The following is a 16,881-nucleotide window of genomic DNA, read 5'->3' as shown; positions in this document are numbered from 1 at the left end:
TGCCCGTCCTCATCTCCTGGGACCCAGGGATTGTCCCTGGGCTGCTGGCCAACTGCTTTCCCATTTTGCAGATGGGGTTGCTGAGGCAGAGAGAAGGATGTCACACGGGGAAATCGTCCTGGGGACACAGAGTCCAGCACCGGCAGGGGCCGGTCTGTCTCTGGGGACCGTGCACCCCGAAGTGTCTCGCTGGCACACCCTGCGATGACTGTGAGCCCGATCGGAGTGGCAGTAGGGTGAGGGGATGTCATCTGGAAACCCGCATCGCTCCACCGGCATTCGCTGGCCTAGAAGACCCTCTGCACGGGCGCGGGCATGCACCTGCCCTCTCAGGCTCCACGCCCCTTCCAGGCAGAGCCGTCTGCCAGGGCCTCCACCCTGGTGCCTACCGCCTACATCCCCCCGGAAGGTTTCCGGAGTGACACAGACTCCAGAACGGAGATGACAAAGTCGATGGAAAACCAGGGGCTGAGGAGGCCACTGAACGGAGCAGATACCTGGCGGGGCGGCTCACCCGCACGCGTGGCTGCCCCGGCCCCTGAGTGTTCCGCTCCGGGTCCCCAGGCAGGCGGGGGGCGGCCAAGAGCCCTTCGGGGCAGCACACTGTGAAGGCCACCAGCAGTTCGCCGGCAGAGACTAACTCCTCCCAGGGAAGCCTTGTGTTCAGATAAGAATTAGAGCTGAATATCAAAGCAGCCTTTGGGGCTCAGGGTGTCCTAATGCACGTGGTGGGGGGGGGGTAGGCGGGGGGGCTACAGACACCAGAGTGACGTGCGCTGAAACCCAGAATATGTGCCTCCTGGAAGGAAGACTTTGCACAAAGCCAGCGCTGCCTGGCAAAGCTGGGTTTCCCCGGGTTCCCGATTCAGCTCCCGACCCAACACACACTTTGTACCATTTACAGACAGCGCCGCGCCTTTGGGGGTGGCTTGATCTGAGAGCAGTTAGGCAGCAACCAATCCCTCAGGAAGCAGCACCCAGTTCTGGTCGAGAGCCTGCAGGTGGGAAGTGGACATTTCACTCCAGGCCTGATGCCATCATCTGAAGGAGGCAGGCAGTGACCATTATGTACCAGTTTCCCCTGAGAGTGGGGGACGGACAGGAGGAGACGTCACTGCCACAAAATGACCGGAAGCTTAAAACTTAGTGGTTGCAGCCTGGCCTTTGCACTCAAATCTGAAATCAAGGCCTTTCTAGGTTTAGGTCTTAGAACAAGCTCTTTACATCTCGGGCCCTTGGTTTCCCAATCTGGAAAGTGGGTGGAATCATAAGATCCATCTCTCAGGCTTCACTTACAGCAATGATCCACAAGATTGTCCATTAAGGGACAGGTAGCAAGTATTTTAAGGCTTTTGGGCCAAACAGGCTCTGTGGCAGCTACTCTTTTCTGTCATTGTAGCTTGAAAGCAGCCGCAGAAATAGTAAATGAATGAGCATTGGTGTGTCCCAATAAAACTTTACTTATAAAATAAATGGTGGGCCAGACTCAGCGTGCGAGTTACAGTGCGCCAAGCCCTGATTCAGAGGATTATTTAAGCCAATACAAATGATAGCAAAGTGCTTGGCACAAAATTGCTGACTAATAAATGTCGGCATTACTGCTCTGCATCTGGCCATTTGGATCATCAGGTGTCGCCGACTAAATATCTCTCCCTCCTCTTCCTACCTTTACCAACTTGTTAATTCAATTTCCAAAAGGGCATTTAGGTGGATTAATTCAGAATCCTGGGTTCAAATGCACTCAGGACTTTGCCCTGACGTGGTCTGCTTAATGCAGTTTCCCAAATCTCTTAGCAAGACATTGCTCCAAAGAAGACACACCAATGGCCAACAGACACATGAAAAAGTGCTCCCTGTCACTTGGCATCAGGGAAACCCAGATCAAAACTACACAGAGATACCACCTCACCCCATCAGAATGGCTAAAGTTAACAAGACAGGAAATGACGGATACTGGCGAGGATGTGGAGAAAGGGGAGCCCTCCTGCACCGCGGGTGGGAATGCGAGCTGGTGCAGCCACTCGGGAAATAGTGTGGAGCGTCCTCAAGGAGTTGAAAATAGAGCTACCCTACGACCCAGCAATTGCACTGCTGGGGATTTACCCCAAAGATACTGATGTAGTGATCTGAGGGGGCACCTGCACCCCAATGCGTGTAGCAGCAAAGTCCTCAAAAGCCAAACTGTGGAAAGAACCCAGATGTCCGTCGACGGATGAAGGGATAAAGAGGATGTGGTCTATATATTTATAATGGAATATGACTCAGCCATCAGAGAGATGAAGTCTTGCCATTTGCAACGATGTGGATGGAACTAGGGGATATGATGTTGAGTGAAATAAGTCAGAGAAAGACAATAGTCATATGATCTCAACCATATGTGGAACTTATGAAACAAAATAGAGGGTCATAGAGGTCAGGGCGGGGAGGAACAAAACAAGAGGAAATCAGAGAGGGAGACAAACCCTAAGAGGCTCTGAATCACAGGAGACAAACTGAGGGTTGCTGGAGGGGAGGGTTTGGGGGCTGGGGCAACTGGGTGATGGGCATTAAGGAGGGCACGTATGGGATGAGCACTGGGTGTTATAGAAGACTGAGGAGTCACTGACCTCTACCTTTGCAATTAATAAAACATTATATGTTAATTGAATTTAAATTTAAAAAGAAACCAGGATGCCTGGGTGGCTCAGTGGTTGAGCATCTGCCTTTGGCTCAGGTCGTGATCCCGGTTCCTGGGTTCAAGGACCACATCGGTTCCCTGCCAGGAGTCTGCTTCTCCCTCTGCCTGTGTCTCTGCCTTTCTCTTTCATGAATAAATAAATACAATCTTTTTTTAAAAAAATAAATAAGTAAATAAATAACTTTTTAAAAACCTGGAAAAAGAAAACAAAAATATCAATAAATCCACTATCTAGAAATCAAAAAAACAAAAAAAACAACCAAAAGCCAAAGCAGCTTGGATCCCCACTGAAGGAAGACTGCTAAGCCTTCCTATTTAAAGTGTCTATCAAATAAAATAAAATAAAGCGTCTATCGCCCCTCACAAGGGACCTCATCTGCAAGATGGCATGGGTTTCTCACTGCGGCTTCAGGAAGTGGAGATGATCACAACCATTTTGTGGACAAGAAACTCAGCATTGTGTGAAGTCACGCTGAGGGGTGGGAGCTGAGCTGAAGTTTTAAATCTCAGGTCTGTGGACTGTCAATCCAGTGCTCATTCCCAGCCACTGCAGCTGCAAATTTGCTGGTTTAAACAGAAAAGGAATTCGTTGAGTAAGGGGCTTCGGGAAGTTGTGGGAGGAACAGAGGAGCAGGGCTGGGGCTGTCTGTGTAGGACAACAACCCCCAGTGATAATTGCTGGGGGTCGGGGTGGGGGGGCTTTGTTGCAGAGGCTTCTGGTGCGGGGACCACAGCCGGCTCCAGGGACGCTGAGCACCCCTGGGTGCCTGCCCCTGCTGCGGCCTGAAGCCTGACGTTCCTCCGTCAGAACCAATCCCTTCTGCAGGTGCCTCCTTCCTCACATTAGCCTCTCTCAAAGCTAAGTCTTCGGGGGAGGGTCTAGGAGCTGAGCCTCGGTCCCGTGCCTGGGCCCTCGGTCCCCAGGGAGCCAGCACAGATGAGTCACTTCTTCCCTGGGGAGGCAAGACTCCTAGGAGGGGCCTTCCCCGAGGAGGGGTGTGGGGCCAGCTCTCCCCGTGGGCATACGCCCCAGAGAAGGGAAGGCAAAGATGCCCCCGCCCTCCCTCGAACACGGCAGCAAGTCAAATGCCCGTCTAGGGATGAATGGACACACTCACGCTGGTAGATCCTACACAGGTCGGAAACCCTGGGCGCCTGGGGGCCCAGCTGGTTGGGCTCCTGCCTCCAGCTCTGGTCGTGATCCTGGGGCCCTGGGATGGAACCCCGACTCTCAGGCTCCCTGCTCAGCAGGGGGCTGCTTCTCCCTCTCCCCCTGCCCCTCCCCTGCTCCTAATCTCTCAAATACACCAATAAATTCTTTAAAAAAAAAGTCGGAAATGGTGCCACATGGGTGACATTAGGCCGAGTGAGCTAGACACAGAAAGACAAATCCTGTGCGCGCTTTCGCTTAGATGAGGTCCCTAGAGTGAGTAGTCGAATTCACCCAGGTAGAAAGGAGGCCGGTGCATGCCAGAGCCGAGAAAACTGGGAAAGGGGGGTTAGGGTTTAATGGGGACCGAGGCTCAGTTTGGGGTAACGATAGTGTTCCGGAGGCGGACGGTGGGGATGGTCGCATGACAACCTGAATGTGTTCGTGCCTCTGAACTGTACTCTTAAAAATGGTTACAACGGGGATCCCTGGGTGGCTCAGCGGTTTGGCGCCTGGCTTTGGCCCAGGGTTCGATCCTAGAGTCCCGATATCAAGTCCCATGTCAGGTTCCTTGCATGGGGCCTGCTTCTCCCTCCTCCTGTGTCTCTGCCTCTCTCTCTCTCTCTCTCTCTCTCTCTCTGTCTATCATGAATAAATAAATAAATAAATCTTTTTTAAAAAGTGGTTAAAATCATGTGTTATGTGTATTTTACTCCACGTACTAGCAAAGGCTCTGGGCAGGACAGACACCTGTCAGAAGAACTCAGGTTTGCGTTTTCCAGACGGGGACACGGAGGCCCAGAAAGTGACAAGACTCATTAGTGGCAACGCTGGCAGCTATCTGAATCCCCGGGGACTTGCTCTTTCCAGAAAGCAAGCGCCGGTAGAAATCTGGATGCCGGTTCCTCAGCCTTGCTCCCTCCAGGTCCTACCAAGGAGTACACGGGCCATGCAGGCCATCAGATAAGGGAAATGGCTTGGATAGGAGACGACAGGGACAAGTGGCGGCCGTGATGGGCAGACGTTCGTGCCAACAGGCCGGCGGCTCCTCAGCTCTGGGCGAGCCCGACACGTGGGAAGGCCCAATGTTGCGAGCGCTTATGTCCCTTACGAGAGGCCAGACGCCCGGACACCTGTGTGAATTCGCCTGAGCCTCCGTCGTTGGCGACAGATAGAAACAGTCCACGAGCCGATGAAAATGTACGTGTGGGTTGAGTGCTAACTACCCGGGGGTTTCTGGCTTGCAAACTCAGGGTTTGAGCATAGACGCGAGGACCCAGGATAGAAGTTTTGACAGGAGATGCAAGTGCCTGGTGATTTCTCAAAGTCTAGGCTCCTCAGTAAAGGCTGAGGCGTAAAAGTCGGCTCTAGGCCAAAACCGAAACTAGGGCCTATGGTAGTTTCCAAGTAGAGGCCTCCAGAGCTTCCAGGGAAGGATTAGGATCGCAGGTTAGACTCGGAGCGCTCAGTCCCCTGCTTGCTCCAGGGAGCACGAAGAGGGAGGCCGCTCCCGAAACTCAGTTGCAAGGAACGGAGCTTGGGAGAGAGGACAGGAAGGAGAGGGGAGGAGGGAGACATGAGGACAAGGGGGACAGGAGACGCAGTGGGGAGACAGTGGACCTACGTCCCCCCTCCAAGGCTGACTCTTCCTTCCGGCATCTCTGAACCCTTGTGCCCGCTCTGGGCAATCTGTTCCCTGGCTGACTGGCTGCCATGGCCCCGTTGATAGGTTTACCCCATTGACTCTTACCCTAGTACACTTGCCTCCCGGAGGGGTTAGTGAGCAGGAGACAGGAAGCCGCGGGGAGGGGGCCAGAAGCCTTATGTGTTTTGGCTTCCAACTTACTTGGCTTGATGGCCAAACCTACAGTCAACCCACCGGCTGTTTCTCTCAGGGGAGGAGGCGCGTATCGTACTCCCATCTGCTCACCCGACACCCACAGGTGCCCCATTTTGAGTTTCCGTGGGACCCCACAGTGGGCAGCAGGAAGCTCTGTTCAGGGTCGGCACAGATCTTCGGTAAAAGGAGCCCCAAAGCCAAGCCTATCTCCCCACACAAACTGTTCGAACGGCTCACCAGGGGTTACAGCACCTGGAAGGGGATCGTTCCCCAGTATTGAAAACTGCGGACCCCAATGATTGGGAAGACCTAGAAAAATTAAGGGTCACACATGAAATTCCTTTCCCTCGTGAATTACAAAGAACTTAAGGTCCTGCACTCATTGGACCAATTTGCTACATTACAAAAAGAATCTCACCTGGCGGACGGAGGGTCTGCCTGGGAACGACGGCACGGCCGGACATCCTGGTCGCCCCAGTGGGCCGAGTGCCCGTTGACCCCGTCCTCGCCTGAGGTTGGGAACCGTGCTTCCCCGAATCCCCTTCCCCGAGGGGCTCTGGGGCGAATGTGCCGTGAAAGGAGCTCCCGTGAGGTGTGGGAGGCAGAAGCACAGTGGTGAGGTCACTCTTGGGGGTTGGGGGGGGCAGACACGGCTCTTCAGTCCTTCCGTGGGCTCCCTCGTCGCAGGACCGTGTTGCAGTTACTGTAGCTTCTCCACCTGCCATGTAGGCTCTGGGATTCCCCGCCTGTCCCCGGGTGAGGCTCGCGTCGCTGGCAAGTGGGTCTGGGGTCCATCAGGCCATCACCCGCCGGCTCTGCCCACACGCGTGCAGGCCCTCATCCCCACCTCCAATCCCTTCTTCCTGTGATGCCTGCAGCGGCTCCGGCGGGGCCCGGCTGGTACACACCGGGAACACACGCACGGCCTCCTCCGACGAGCCACTTACTAGATTCAAGCCGAGTCAGCAGGTGGGGTCAAGACACTCACATTCAGTCATTGCCCAGCAACTAGTTCCAACTCGGGGGGATGAGTTATCTAAACAGTTTGCTTTTCACTTAGAAGGAAGCCATCTCCTTCTTTTCTTTCTAGAATAACTCTATGACTCTTTGGCCTGTTTGAACTAGATGTGGGTGCCTCATCTCTGAACCAAGGATGCCACCATTTCCGAACAGGAATTGGCGATTCTAGGAAGTCTCCAGGCACGTCGGTGTGCCCTTCGGCTGGTTCACAGACTGACACCCCAGGACGTACTCCAAGATGAAGGTCTGGTTCAAGTTCCTCTGCAAAGGAGTCACATGTCAGGGGTCGCTGGAAGAGCAGCTGCCCGTGGGTGTGTGTTCAAGTGTCACCTCCCTCCCAAGTCCTGTGCTGCACGGTCCCGTGCGTTATTTCTACTTCTTAAGTTGGCTCGCCTCTTGACCGTTGGAGAACTATAGTATTGGCCCAAATTAAATTTCCAGACCACACTTTTCGAACACACTCCCCAAAGCTCCAAGTTCCCATGGTCTAGGAATACCTCAAAATCATTTATGTGTAAGTAGATCTTGGTCAAGAGCAAGCTCTGATTATTTCTCTCTTCCAAGAGTCTCCAAGTGGCCACAGCTGAGGCCCCCAAGATGGCAATGTTAAGATCCTAAGAGGACACGGGTCATGATGGGAGGGAGTGCTCTCTGATGGGAGGGAGTGTTGCACGTGTCTGGAGATGGGTGTTCCAGGAATAGCAGGAGCAAAGGGCCTGTGGGAGTGTGTCTGGTGGGCTCCAGAGCCAACAAAGGGGCCAATGCAGTTGGAACAGTGAGCGGGGGGCGGATAAGAGTAGAAAATGAAGTTGGATAGGTAATGGCAGCTGAGGGTGTAAATGTCCAGCAAACCACAATTTGACTTTTATTCTGAGTGACTTGAAAGTTATTCAAGTATTTTGAGAATTTGGTTGAAGGAAGGCAATCTAAGGAGACAAATGATCAAAAAATATGTGGGGTTGAGTAGTTGTCCTATCAGGGGAGTCACATTTGGATTGGACAGAAATTTTCACTGATCCTGGACATTGAATCTGATTCGATTTGGAATCTGGCTGGGTTTCTTCTTTGGGGGAAGGGACGAGTGTATTTTATGGGAGGAAAGAAGTGTAAGAACATACATTAGGTGGCTAGTGTCAAAATCCTCTTCCGCTTCTTCTAGGACATATATAGCCAATCTACCTTCCCAGCCTCCCTGCAGGAGGTGTAGCTGTGGGACTGACCAGACCCTGGGCAACGGGACGGGACGTGAGTGAGGGGTGTGGCTACTTCCAGGCCTGGCCCTTAAGTGTTGTCTGCGTGCGCTCCATTTTAGAGCAAAGTCCGTAAGATTTCTCCACGTGCCTTTTCCTTTGCTGGCTCATTGGGATGATTTATCAGGATCAAATGGAAAGCCCAGCAATGGCTTGGGCTTTGTACTGGAACTTAGCATGAATCACCCTTGATCAGCCCGCAGCCCCAGCCCCAGCCCCACTGAAGCATCAGCCGTATTACAATAAACAAGCTTGCCCCGAGTCTGTATGTCAGTCCCCCATGGTCATGCCTTCAAGCACCTACTGTGATGAGAATTCAGCCCCTCAGCTCCTGTGACACCAGCTGTCCCCGAATTTCCAAGTTGTGGTTCTCAGATATTAGTGCATCCTAGCTCTTGGGCGGGGGGGGCGGCAGATAAAAGGGTTAATTTGGAAAGCTTATTAACAGCATGCATAATTGAGCCTAAGTCTTTGCATAGTGTAACAAGGGTGAAAAATGGGAACATATCTCTGATCCATCAACTTAAAAATCCTGTGCGAGCTGGAGATGAATCTTGGTCGGATGAGCGCATCATTTCTTTACTTCCAGTGGTCTGGAAGTCCTGGAGCCCACGAGACAGTTCAAGCTTCTTTAGGTAGGATGCCTCTTACATGGCTTTATCTGTGTGGCCTCCCCCAGATGAGGATCTCATAAAAGCATACCCAACCCAAGCCCAATATACCTGTAGCTTGACACTGACTTTGCCCATGTTTCAAGAAAGGCTGTTGTCTCCTGAAATCGTCGCCGTAACAAGGCTTCTGCTCCTTTCAAACCCGTGTTGCCTGAAGCTTGTAGTTATATGCATTTTCTTATGTGAACCAGAAAGTGTGCCTGTCAGTTGTGGGCCCCATTTCTTGGTGAGGTTCTATAGTAGACACGTTGGTATTTTGTCTACTGCCAGCCTCTCCGCTATGGGAATCATCCCTTTCCCATTTCATGGAATTCTGGAAATCAAGAGACTGATCCCCACTCATGGTAGTGGTCATATGACCAAGGATGACCAGTCATAACTCCATTTAAGAGGGTTTCTATAGACTCCAGGAGAGACAGTACCTCTTTTTCTAAGATTGCAAACTTGGATCTTCTGGGATCCTCTTTTCCACCTAATGTAAAGCCCTGACATCCATGCTGGGCAAAGCAGGGCTCTCAGGCTGAGAGAGAGATTCCTAATGACAGCTGTTGAGCAACTAGATCCAGCTCAACCTGAAACCAACAGTTCTATACCCTTGGACTTAGTTGCATTAGCCAGTATATCTTCTAAAACTTAATAAAATTAAGCATGTTGTGAATTGGATTTCTATCACTTGGGGGTTATTGGGGGGGGGTGATCCTATGATCTTATCTAACCATAGGATGTCAAGGGACTCAGCACATCTTCTCACTGACATCTTTCCTGAGGATCTCACTGGGGGCACTTATCACACCTCCACTGTAGGCATCTGAAGCTCCTTCTTTTTAATAGTTTTCCCTTTGAATCTACTGCCTTGCCTGCGGGTGGCAAGCTAAGTGGAGAATATGGACAATACTTCTCAGAGCACTCATTCCCATGGACTTTTCTCTAAAAGACAGACCGTTGTGTCAGTTTATCATGTTAGAGAATCCGTAGTAATTTTTTGACTTGGACCTCTGCATTCAAACCAAATGTTGAGGACCTCATTGGGAAAGCCTCTACTCATCTTGATCTTGATATTTTCTTATTCACTGGAAAAGAGCTTATAGGGTCAATTAAAATTAATTTTACAGGTCCTTGAATTGCTTGTCTCATAACTTCCTCTATTTTTAATTTTTTTTGGAGATTAGCGCCATTTTCAGGGTTTCTAATATTCCAGGCCATTAAGCCATTAACATACCTTTTCTTTTCTAGGATGCCTCTGAGGTTTGGATTCATGAATCCAATGTAGGAATGCTTTTTTTTTTTTAAGATTTTATTTATTTATTCATGAGAAACAGAGAGAGAGAGAGAGAGGGAGAGAGAGAGAGAGAGGCAGAGACACAGGCAGAGGGGGAAGCAGGCTCCATGCAGGGAGCCCGACGTGGGACTTGATCCTGGGTCTCCAGGATCATGCCCTGGGCTGAAGGCAGCACAAAACCGCTGACCCACCCGGGCTGCCCATGGAATGCTCTTTTATATCAAGGGTTGGGGAACTCTAGCCCATGGGCTAAAATTCAGCCAGCTGCCTATTTTCATAAATAGTTTTATTGGAACACACCAACGCCCACTTATTTATCATCTGTGGCTGCTTTTGTCATTGCTACAGAGACCGTATGGCTGTAGAGCCAAAAATATTTAGGATCTGGCCCTTTACACAAAATGTTTACTTATTTTTGCTCTAGAGTAGTGCTTTTCAATTGTTCCATCCTGCCACCCAGTAAAGAATGGTTCTCTCAGAGATGAGGAGTTGATATCTTGACAAACCTTGACCAACTGCTTGGGAAGGTCTACCCTAGATCACTTGGGGCAGGACTCGGCCTGGCATATACTTGGGATACCACTCTCTGATAGCCCAGTCTTCTTTTTTGAGACCCCTGGGGACGAATGCATGACCTAAACCTTGGTTCTGTGCATTCTATGTTTAGAAATCCATGTGGAGTTCAATCTTGGCCAAGGCCAGGGTTATTTCTCCTGTTCATGGGTGATCTCTTGGGCATCTTGACTTTCTGTGGAAACTATTCATGTAGCATCAATTAGCACATGGTTCCAAAATGAGACTAAGAGAAGCATAAAAGAAGTTACCATCACTGGTGGGGCCAGTCTGAGCCAGTGGGATTCAAAACTAATGACCAGCCTACCTGTGCAAGGGCTATTGAGTGCCCCTGAATATGTGGTCAGAACCTGTTTCAGCTGTCACAGTCACTCATCCTTTTCCCTCAAATGGCACCCTAGTGACAGAAACTAATGTCCATCTTCTGAACTGACATCCAGGGGGCCCATGGTACTAACTGGTGTCTGTGACTTCACTTCTGTATTTCAGCCACACAAGCTATCATCCTATTTTGAGGTCCCGTCACTATACTCTTCCTTTTTCTCATTTTAGGATAGCACAAATTCACTCCAGAAGCCATGAGATGTGACTGTTCACTCTTCGTAATGCCACAGAGACCAGACATGGGTTAAGAAATATTCACACCAATAGAAAGAATGAAACTGCAAGTTTATTTGAAAGTATAAAAATTAAAAAAAAAAAAAAAAAAACCCAAACCAAAACCTAACCAAAACACAAAAAGCAACCACACAAACCTTCCAGTTTACATCAACTTTGAACATCGCACACTATTTGTCAACCACTTTGTAGCATTTTTTTTTAAACAAGTCAATTTCAGAGTAGGGAGTTGAGTCAAGGGATAAGCCATAGGTTACTGTGATGTGAATTTTAACTCTAAAATAAAAAGAACTTGCTGGTCTCATTTGAGAAAAAAGAACAGCGATGGTTTTCTGCTTGGTGTAGATTTAGGCAATGTCTAAAAAAAAATATCCTGGATGGAATGAGTTAAAAAAATATTGCTGGCCACTTATTTGCCATCTAGAGTAGGGAGATTAAAAAAAAAAAAAAAAAAAAACAGGAAAAAAATCCCTGCAGCTTTGGTGTCCTATTTATATATTTTTTAAGAAGATTCATTAAAAAAATCACATCTATAATAAAAATGTCCCTGTGTTTATTAAAAAAAAAACATTAATAGGCTTTCTTATCTACTAAGACCATTTGTTTTTCCTAAGATGCCTGGAAGCAGAAAAGCGAGTGAGATTAATTCACTGCACAATTAATTAAAATTAGAATCCCTTCCTCTAAACAACTTCCAAAATACCAGAAAGAAGCACGGGCCCATCAAAGGGAGAAAAAATAAAGCCATTCTGACTCACAGGAGATGAAATGCTCAGCCAGGGTTCCTAACACACTCTGGCTGCCATCAAAAGTTCTTTCTTTATTGGATTACTCGGAAAATAACTCAAGTGTTATTTAAAAAAATGAAAGACGCAACTAGGCTCCTTTTTTTTTTAACTTAAAAAAGAAAGAAAGAAATCACCAAGTGGCTAGCTTTCCTCTAACACAGTTTGGATTGGATTAAAAAAAAAAAAAAAAGTCCAGAGAATAGGATCTCTAAATGCCACGTCGTCCCCCCACTCCTGCAGGCTTCATTAAAATGTGCATCACGGAGGTGGCTGAAAATTTCTTCTACTGTGGAAAGAAGTCCTGAAGGGGTGAGAGCTGCCTGGACTGGTCCCACCTGGTTCCAGTTTTGCGCCCCCATGGGTCAAGCGTGGTTTCTTGCCAACTAACGCCCACGCTTCCACCCACTATTTCTCCAGGGAGTGGGCCCCGTGGCAGGCTGGCCACAGAGGAAGAGGAAAGCTAGCATAAACACAGAGACTGAACCGAGGGAGAAAGGCATCCCTCTTTCTGCATCCTTCAAGAACTCGATAAATAATAACTCAAAGTGCAACAATGCACACACGCCTGGTACACGGGTCAGCCGGGAGTGTGACTTCGTATCAAGGCTTAGCGGGACAAAGGTGTGATCTCTGTTTGCATCTCTCTTTGGACCTCACTAAGGGAAAAACAAACAGACAGACAGCTTTCCTATACATATAAATAATCCCTTAACTAGAAGGGAAAAAACAAACACACTGTTTCAAATGCATTTCTAAGAGATTAAAAAAAAAAAAAAAGTCCGAATGGCAAATCTTGACTCCAAATTGTCTACTGTCCACGTCTTTTAGAGGAGGAACTATGGCAAGTCAGAAGAAGCCTGACCCTGACTCTAACCCTAACCCTAACCCTAACCCTAAATCAGGGTGCTGGTTTCTGGGCCCTGGGAAGGGGAGTGTGTGCAGCACAGGGAGCCAGGAGCTCTGGTGGGAAGTACTGAATATGGTTCTCGGGTGTGTCAGAAACCACAGTGGCCTCAGGTCCAAATGCACAGGTAAAACGACTTCTGGGTGTTATGGTCACGTAGGAAGCGAGTGTGGAAGGCTGTAGGAGTGGGCAAGACAGGCCGGGTGTGGATCAGACCCGATTTTTGGCCAATTCAAGTTGGGTCCTCACCCCTTGGCTCTGGGCAGGTCACAGCTGGGGGAAAGGGCTGCAGTGACAGTCCAGAAGCCAGGGAAGGACTGGGGACCGAAGCAGACCCAGGCATTTTAGGAGCTGAGTACGCGTATGATCTATGGCAGGGGCTCCCTGCCTACTTTGGGATGAGGCTGATGCCAGACGCTGCCGGAGAAAACGCACAGTGAGGATTCCTGGGCAAGCTTTTAAAGCCCGAATCCGGCCAGAGTCGGGGGTTTCAGAGTCGGTCAGAGAACCACACCGGCACTGCCGATGGCTGAAGGGTGTACATCAGGGCCGACGCGTCCTCGGGCCGCCGCCTCCAGTGCACGAGGGCGGCCTGCAGGACAGCGCGGGCAGAGTGTGGCGCTCACCTGCATTCGTGCCAGGGCGGCCAGCCTGAGGGCCTCCTGGGCGATCATCGGCCCAAACCCCAACGGAGCTGTGAGGTAGCGGCCCCCCGGGAGTGCGGTCCAGCGTCTCCTGCCCTTCGGAACATGCGACACGACGCAGAAGCACCGCGTTGTCCCCCACCTGCAATCTAGGGCTGCCTGTTCGGAGGGACGCCGCCAGTAGCAGAGGGGCGAGGTGACGAGTGAGGTCGTGATCCTGGGCCCCGACGGACGAGTGGCCGCCCAGCAGAGCTGCACCGTGTATCAGGTCACCCCGAGGCCGGAGAAACACCAGGCCTCCCTCTAAAGACTATCCCTGAAATCTGGGGCGGGGAGGGGGCGGGCAGGGAAAAGGAGGGACGCTGACACCCCACATCCCTCCTGGAGGCGCCCCGAGGGGCTTCCCACGAGCGGGCGTTGTCAGGATGGTAACAGTCGGAGCAGATGAGCCCACGTGGACTCTGGAAGCGCCGGGTTCATACGCGGGCAGCGGCCTGGCCAGGCTCGGGGTCCCGGGGGCCCGCGGCGCCGTCAGGGGGCCCGCTGTCGTCGGCGCTCAGCAGGCTGCTGGCCGCCTGGGAGCCGGCACTGTCGGCGCTGCCGGAGCGCGAGCGGTAGGGGGGCAGGTCGCCTTGGTTCAGGGACTCGGTGTCCGAGGAGTAGGGAGGCGGAGGGAGGTCGTACCAGGCGGGTCTGCAAAGGGAGAGGCGGGGGCGGTGGGGGGCCGGGGGTCAGGAGCCCAGGCCCTGTCTGCGGCTTGCTGCTGCCCACCCCACAGGACGGCCATCCGAGGTCTCGGGGGACCCTGGCAGCAGGACCAAGGGACTGGAAAACGGTTGGTGTGCGGTGCTGCCGCGTGCCTGATGGCAGTGACCTGTGGGGAGCTTTGGGGGGCCCGGGCAGAGGCTGCCCCACTCCAGCGAGGGGCCCTGGGGCCTAGGGGGCCCCCACTGTTTGGGATCAACCACTGGCAGGCTCCCGGCAAGCCTTGGGATCCAGGTGTGGGCACATACTCTGCTTTCCCCATCAATAACCTCCCTCCCCCCACCTCTGCTACCCAGCATACACACCTTTGGTCCAGTAGGGCCTCTGAGTAGGACGGCGGGGAGCCCACTTCCGATGCATTCTGCTCGGCCTGGCTGGCCACGTACTGGATGCCGTTGTTGACATTGTAGGTGACGTTGCAGTGGTGGGGGTGGTCCAGGACCACCAGGCGGGAGAGCAGCACGGGATGCTGCAGCCGGTGCACAGGCAGCGTCATGAGGTTGTTCCTCTTCCGCTGGTGGTGCAAGACCAGTGCCAGCAGGGCCACCACCAGCACGAAGATGACAGAGCTGCCGATGATGGCGTAGGTGATGCTGGGGTAGTACACAAGCTGGTTCTCTGACGTCACAAACACCTGCCCGCTGCCAGGTTCTGAGAAACCCCAGAGGGGAGACAGAAGGAGAGAGGTTAGCATTTTGGTTTACTCTTCCGCTCAAGTCCGTCCCAGGGAATGGATGCAAATGTTTGTAACAACATAATTTGCAACAGCAGCAGCCAGAAAGTGGGAACCACACCAATGTCCAGGGACTGGTGAAGGGATAAGTAAAATGTGGGAAAGCCACACCTTGGAATATTATTTGGCCATCAAAAGTACTGATATGTGTTATAACATGGATGAACCTCAAAAAACATTACGCCATGCCAAATAAGCCAAACACAAAAGGCCAAGTACTGTAGGATTCCATTTATATGAAATGTTCAGGAAAGGCAAATTCATAAAGACAGAAAATGGATTAATGGTTGCAGAAGGCTGGAAATTTGCTAGAAACTCACCAGAAGTTTGTAATATAACATCTGAGGAATACCAGTCAGTGCGTCCGGGTTCCTCATGTCTGCAGAGTGTTTATTTTTACACCAGGCCTTATGCCAGGCTTTCCAGATTGAGAGCCAGCACAGCACAGCATAAGCTACCATCACGGCCTCTGGAGCCAGACTACGTTCCAATCCCAGCTTCTGTGCCTTCTGGAACTTACTATGTGCCCCTTGTAAAGTGGCAACGTCTCCATGCTGTGACTTCCTCATCAATAAAACAGAGATAGTAACAGTGCCCAGCTGACTGGGCTGTCGTGAGCATGAAATCAGCGAATGGTGATGGGGCACTCAGGACAAGAGCAGACACACGGTGCCATGTGGTATGTGCTCAAAACAGGCAAACATGTGCTTTATCCCCTCTGCTTGCCTCACAGCAACTCCAGGAATTAGGTGCTGTCACTGCCTTCTTTTTAAAATGAGGAAAGTGAATCTCAGAGAGTCTAGGCCCCCTGATGAGGGTCACAGGGTTAGGAGGTAAAGAGCCATGCGTGATTTGAGCCCAGTGGTCTGACATCAGAGGCTTGTCCCTCACACTGTGTGTCCTGCAGCCCTCTAACCAGACCCGCTAGCTAACCTGCAAGCACCCCCCTAAGACCTTCAGGCAAAAGTCTGGGACCCATCTTACCCCCCTTAGGTTGCCAACACCCTCCTCTCCAAGTGTACTAATAAGCCATGCTCCCAATACTCAGGTGAAGGGCTTCCCAGTCAGTGGGACACACCTGGCAACCAAGACACGGCCCAGGCTGGCCCAGGAAACCAGCTCGGTCCCTCCTCAGAGAGCCAGGGACCTCCCACCTCTGCAGAAGAACCACAACCACCCACTGTCATGGCCCAGTTGGAAGAATAAACACAGCCCAAGTGAGCAAATCTGGTGGCTACTTCCTGGGCCTGTTCCCCCTCCCTCTGAAGCTGTGAGGTTTCAGTGGATATACAGGAAAAATGCAGATGTGAAGTAGCAGCAGCCGTAGCAACCGCCGTCTGCTCGGGCCCCGTGTCCTGCAGCTGGGCGAAGCTTCACTGATCCCTCGTTTATAGACGTGCACCTGTCCCGTTCATCACAGTATCCCCAGGACGCAGGATGGGGCCTGACACAGAGCGGGCACTCAACACATGCCTTCAACTCAGTGCGAAAAATACCTGTGTGTTCGCACACCTCAGTAAGGCAGGTCCTATTATTATTTTATCAGTGCTATTTCCCAGACAGGAAATGGACTCAGAGGTGAATTAACTTGCCTAAATTCACATAAGATGCAAGTAGAGGAGCGAGGCTTCAAACCCACGTATTTGTCCATCAGAAAAACCATGCGCTGGGAAACTGGCGCTCTCTCCTTTCCTGATCGAAACATCTCTCAACTCTCAAAACGACCCCAATCGCAGACAAAGGAAGAGCCTTCCCCCTCAAGCTCCAGGCCTCATGTTCATTCCCTTTCCAGCCACACTCAAACAGGGGCAAGAAGCTTCGATGCTCTTGTAGGCCACTGCTTCCGATGATGACAGAAAGGTCCTAGACCAAATGCAGAGCATGCTGCAGACCTTTGGCGGGGGGGGGGGGGGGGGGGGGGGGGTGTGTGACGGACAGAGGGAGGCAGGCAGGTTTGGGACTCTTCCGG

General features: G+C 51.4%; 1 protein-coding gene across 2 annotated transcripts in view; it reads right to left on the bottom strand.

Moving 5' to 3' along the window:
- Nucleotides 1–11,110: 11,110 nt before the first annotated feature.
- The window catches only part of LDLRAD3 (low density lipoprotein receptor class A domain containing 3), a 228,710-nt gene continuing 222,939 nt past the window's right edge, over nt 11,111–16,881 (bottom strand). For both annotated transcript variants that reach the window (XM_072759141.1, XM_072759142.1), the window contains exons 5-6: nt 14,485–14,830; nt 11,111–14,107 (exon numbers count right to left, since the gene is read on the bottom strand). In XM_072759141.1, the coding sequence (XP_072615242.1) occupies nt 13,891–14,107; nt 14,485–14,830 (563 nt within the window). In that variant the 3' untranslated portion in view covers nt 11,111–13,890. The remainder of the gene's footprint in view (nt 14,108–14,484; nt 14,831–16,881) is intronic.

Source organism: Vulpes vulpes, chromosome 5, assembly GCF_048418805.1.
Source record: "Vulpes vulpes isolate BD-2025 chromosome 5, VulVul3, whole genome shotgun sequence".
Lineage (NCBI taxonomy): Eukaryota > Metazoa > Chordata > Mammalia > Carnivora > Canidae > Vulpes > Vulpes vulpes.
The sequence above is the reverse complement of the archived record's forward strand: the minus strand, read 5'-3'. Positions and strand labels throughout refer to the sequence as shown.